General features: G+C 42.9%; 1 protein-coding gene across 1 annotated transcript; it reads right to left on the reverse strand.

Moving 5' to 3' along the window:
- Positions 1–388: 388 nt before the first annotated feature.
- Positions 389–3,113, reverse strand: LOC139391868 (MARCKS-related protein 1-B-like). The gene is made up of 2 exons (XM_071139476.1): positions 2,806–3,113; positions 389–1,764 (listed from the first exon to the last, which is right to left on the reverse strand). Exons 1-2 carry the CDS (start codon positions 2,908–2,910, stop codon positions 1,204–1,206), a joined length of 666 nt encoding a protein of 221 aa, XP_070995577.1. The 5' UTR covers positions 2,911–3,113; the 3' UTR covers positions 389–1,203.
- Positions 3,114–3,507: the final 394 nt, after the last annotated feature.

Here is a 3,507-nt window from a genome sequence, read left to right on the forward strand (position 1 = left end):
AGGAGTGGGACAACCTTCCACAGGCCACAATCAACAGCCTGATCAACTCTATGAGAAGGAGATGTGTGGCGCTGCATGAGATACCGACTGGTTTCCTGATCCACACCCCTACCTTTTTCTGTGACCAACAGATACAGATCTGTAATTCCCAGTCATGTGAAAATCCACAGATTAGGACCTAATGAATTTATTTCAATTGACTGATTTCCTCATATGAACTGTAAAGGCTTTGAAATGGTTGCATGCTGTGTTTATTGATTTTGTTTGGGTAAAAGAGGAATGTTTATGAAAACAATAAACAGTTAATACAGATTTTGTCCCCCAGCCAGCACGCTGTACTACTAAATCACCCTTCCCACCTAAAAATAACAGTATCCATACAACAATGGGCAGGTATTGGTAACCAACATTTATTTACCATTTTCAACTTTACAATAAAACCATAAACATCTGTCAACATTAGCAAAATAAAGAACAGAATCAGTCCAACGTATTTACAGAGACCATCGAGCAAGAGTCAGGCTTACACACCACAGACAGATCAACAACTCTGCTTCGTTTTAAAACTGCAACAGTGAACATAGCAAGCTTAATTGTTCTTTTTTATTTCTCTTATTTTTTTATAGCCAAGATAAAAATCTAAACTTATTGATTTATTTTTCTTCAAAACAAAACAAAGCTTCTCTGAATCTTTAAAATGGTTCTCTATTGTAACACCACAAAATACTTCAAATTTTGGGTTAAAATATAGGAATGTATAAAGTTGGCGAGTCTTTTTTGTTTATTTTTTTATTTAATGTGGTGGTTGGTTGGTGTCTCGCTCGTTCGCGTTGATGCATCTTTTTGAGCTGGGTGTTTTGAGAAAGACACGTCAACTCAACTCCCATCCATAACTGTGTCTTCCACTCTCCCCGTTGTCCCACAGCAATCAGCACATAATACTAACAACGGGTTCAGATGTCTCGCTGTAACCAGGGGTCGTAACCAGGGAAGTGAACTAGTGAATCTAGTCTGTCATCTTGTTACCATGACAAAAGTGGCACAAAGGAGTCTCTCACATAAATGTGTACATATTTACATATACATATATCTATACATATGTATACATATACACACATATATAAATATATATATATATAACTCAATTTTTTTCTCTCTCTCTTGAAAAACAGTTCACAGTCCTTGTTGTGGGTAAAGATACAATCACTCTGCTTTCTGTTGGGAGGGAGCTGCTGCCGCGGGGGTCGAGCTGGTCTCCTCTGTTGGTTTGGTGGGCTCAGGGGCAGGAGCAGCGGCAGCCGCCTCCTTCACCTCCACCTTCACCTTAGGAGCCTCCTTCACCTCCTCAGCTTTAGCCTGCACCTCCTCTGCCTTCGGGGCTTCTGTAGCAGGAGCAGTAGCCTCCTCCTTCACCACCTCCTCTTTCTTCTCCTCCGAAGCCACAGCGGCTCCGTTCTCAGCTGGTTTCTCCTCAGCGGGAGCGGCCGCCTCCTCCTTCACCACCTCCTCTTTCTTGTTCTTCTTCAGTTTCAGGCCCTTGAAGTTGAATGATTTCTTCAAGGAGAACTTCTTCTTTTTCTTAGGGGTATCCTTGGTGACGGCCTCACCTACCGGTTTGGCGGCATCCTTGTCGGCGGCTGGCGCTGGCTCGATGGCGTCCCCTCCCGCGCCAGCCGCGGGCTCCTCGGCGGCGTCAGTGGAACCGTTGGTCGCGGCCGTCTCTGTGGCAGAGACGTCACCATTGGACTTGACATGGCCATTCTCCTAGGAGGAAAGGAGGGAAATTGAAGGAACTAAATTAGAGGATGGTTTAAAAAATATATATATATAATACAATGAAATTAATAAAGAAAATACAATTGACGTTAGATTTTTACACTGTGGCTCAAACACAACCATCAACACATTTAGCTATATAACGATGATTCGTCGTGCTCATCAATTAACCACCGTGTCGCTCAAAAGCCGACGCCTTGTAGAACCACAAGAAAACGACAGGCGGCGACGGTGCAACATCACACACAGGAGAGGGGTATCTTTTCAATAAAGACCTGGCACAGTCGATGAAAAAAACAATAAATTATATTTAAATAAAAAAATTCAATGAAACTGATGATGCACTGACAAAAATGTACATTCATTTCACAAGGTGAAGATGTGATTTATGTCGATTTTGCATTTGTCTATGAAATAACGTTTACAGTCACTGATCGAGACATGTCTAGACTCTCCGGGTCTTCGAGGGGCTGCAACTTCATCCATCATGGATGGGCTTGCATAAATTCGGTGTGATTAGATTGATATCCACTGTTAAAACGCTGCTTTTGAATCCATAATTCACAAATTGTCTGTGATATTTTCTGCATGAGGGGGTAGCTTGTCTACGTGCGCCCTCGCCTTTCCAACCCCCCTCATGGCCACGGCTTTGGAACTGTAACCGAGCTAGTGAGGCTAACTAGAACCAAGGTTCGTTAACGGTGGCATATGCTCCAGGTCCAAACCCCGATTAACTACGTTATTTTAGATATTATGTCACGGCTTTAGCAGCAAGCACGTTGGCAGTTCCATCCCCCCCGCGTCTCAATCTAGTGTTGGTAACTAGCTACCCGTCACTGGTGACCATGCGAGCCAGACTAAAACAAGATGCACATTTATCCCCTAATAATATAATCGAAACAGACCAACCTCGTTTTTAAAATTAAATAGCAACATTATACTACAGAAAATATTAGCTAAGCTATGTTTTAGTTAGTTGAGTAAAAAAGGTGTGTCGTCTGGTGGCCCAGAGATGAGAGCGTTTCATACCTGCCCGTTCGTTTTGACGGAAGCCGTATTCGCGACGGCAGCCGCGTCCGCGGCAGCAGCTTTCGCCTCCACGACTACCTCTCCTTTGGACGCTTGGGAACCCATCGTTGTTCGGTGTTTTTAAAGAAAATTTCAAAGGAAAAACACAAAAAGTGGTCTCAATTTAATCCAGCCCCGCGCAGTGTTATGGATCCAATGGCAAAAATAAAAGGCGATCGTATAATTTGGGGGGGGTTGTCCTTTGATTAAAAAAATAGCTAGTTTCTTTTACTTTTCCTCGCACTTCAACCTGTCGCTCCCGTAGAAGGATACCCACTAGTTTCAACAGTGGTTGAACGCAGCGCTTGAATATAGACCAAGATACCACCAACGGGCGTGGTCACACGAGTCTATCCAATCATGTGCGCCTTTATGAGTTCTCTCCGCCCTCTTCAAAAGACGCTAAAACATTTTCTCCACAACCATCATATCCCAATGGTCTCTCTCTCCAACATCATATTACACTGGTCTCTCTCTCTCCAACATCATATTACACTGGTCTCTCTCTCTTCAACATCATATTGCAATGGTCTCTCTCTCTAACATCATATTATAATGGTATCTCTCTCTCCAACATCCTATTATAATGGTCTCTCTCTCTAACATCATATTATAATGGTCTCTCTCTCTCCAACATCATATTATAATGGTCTCTCTCTCTCT

This window comes from Oncorhynchus clarkii, chromosome 32, assembly GCF_045791955.1.
Source record: "Oncorhynchus clarkii lewisi isolate Uvic-CL-2024 chromosome 32, UVic_Ocla_1.0, whole genome shotgun sequence".
NCBI lineage: Eukaryota > Metazoa > Chordata > Actinopteri > Salmoniformes > Salmonidae > Oncorhynchus > Oncorhynchus clarkii.

Excerpts from the sequence above, each read along its gene's own strand:
- LOC139391868 (XM_071139476.1), bottom strand. The coding sequence starts at position 2,910 with ATGGGTTCCCAAGCGTCCAAAGGAGAGGTAGTCGTGGAGGCGAAAGCT. Across the intron at positions 1,765-2,805 it reads CCGTCAAAACGAACGGGCAG|GAGAATGGCCATGTCAAGTC; the intron begins GTATGAAACGCT and ends CTTTCCTCCTAG.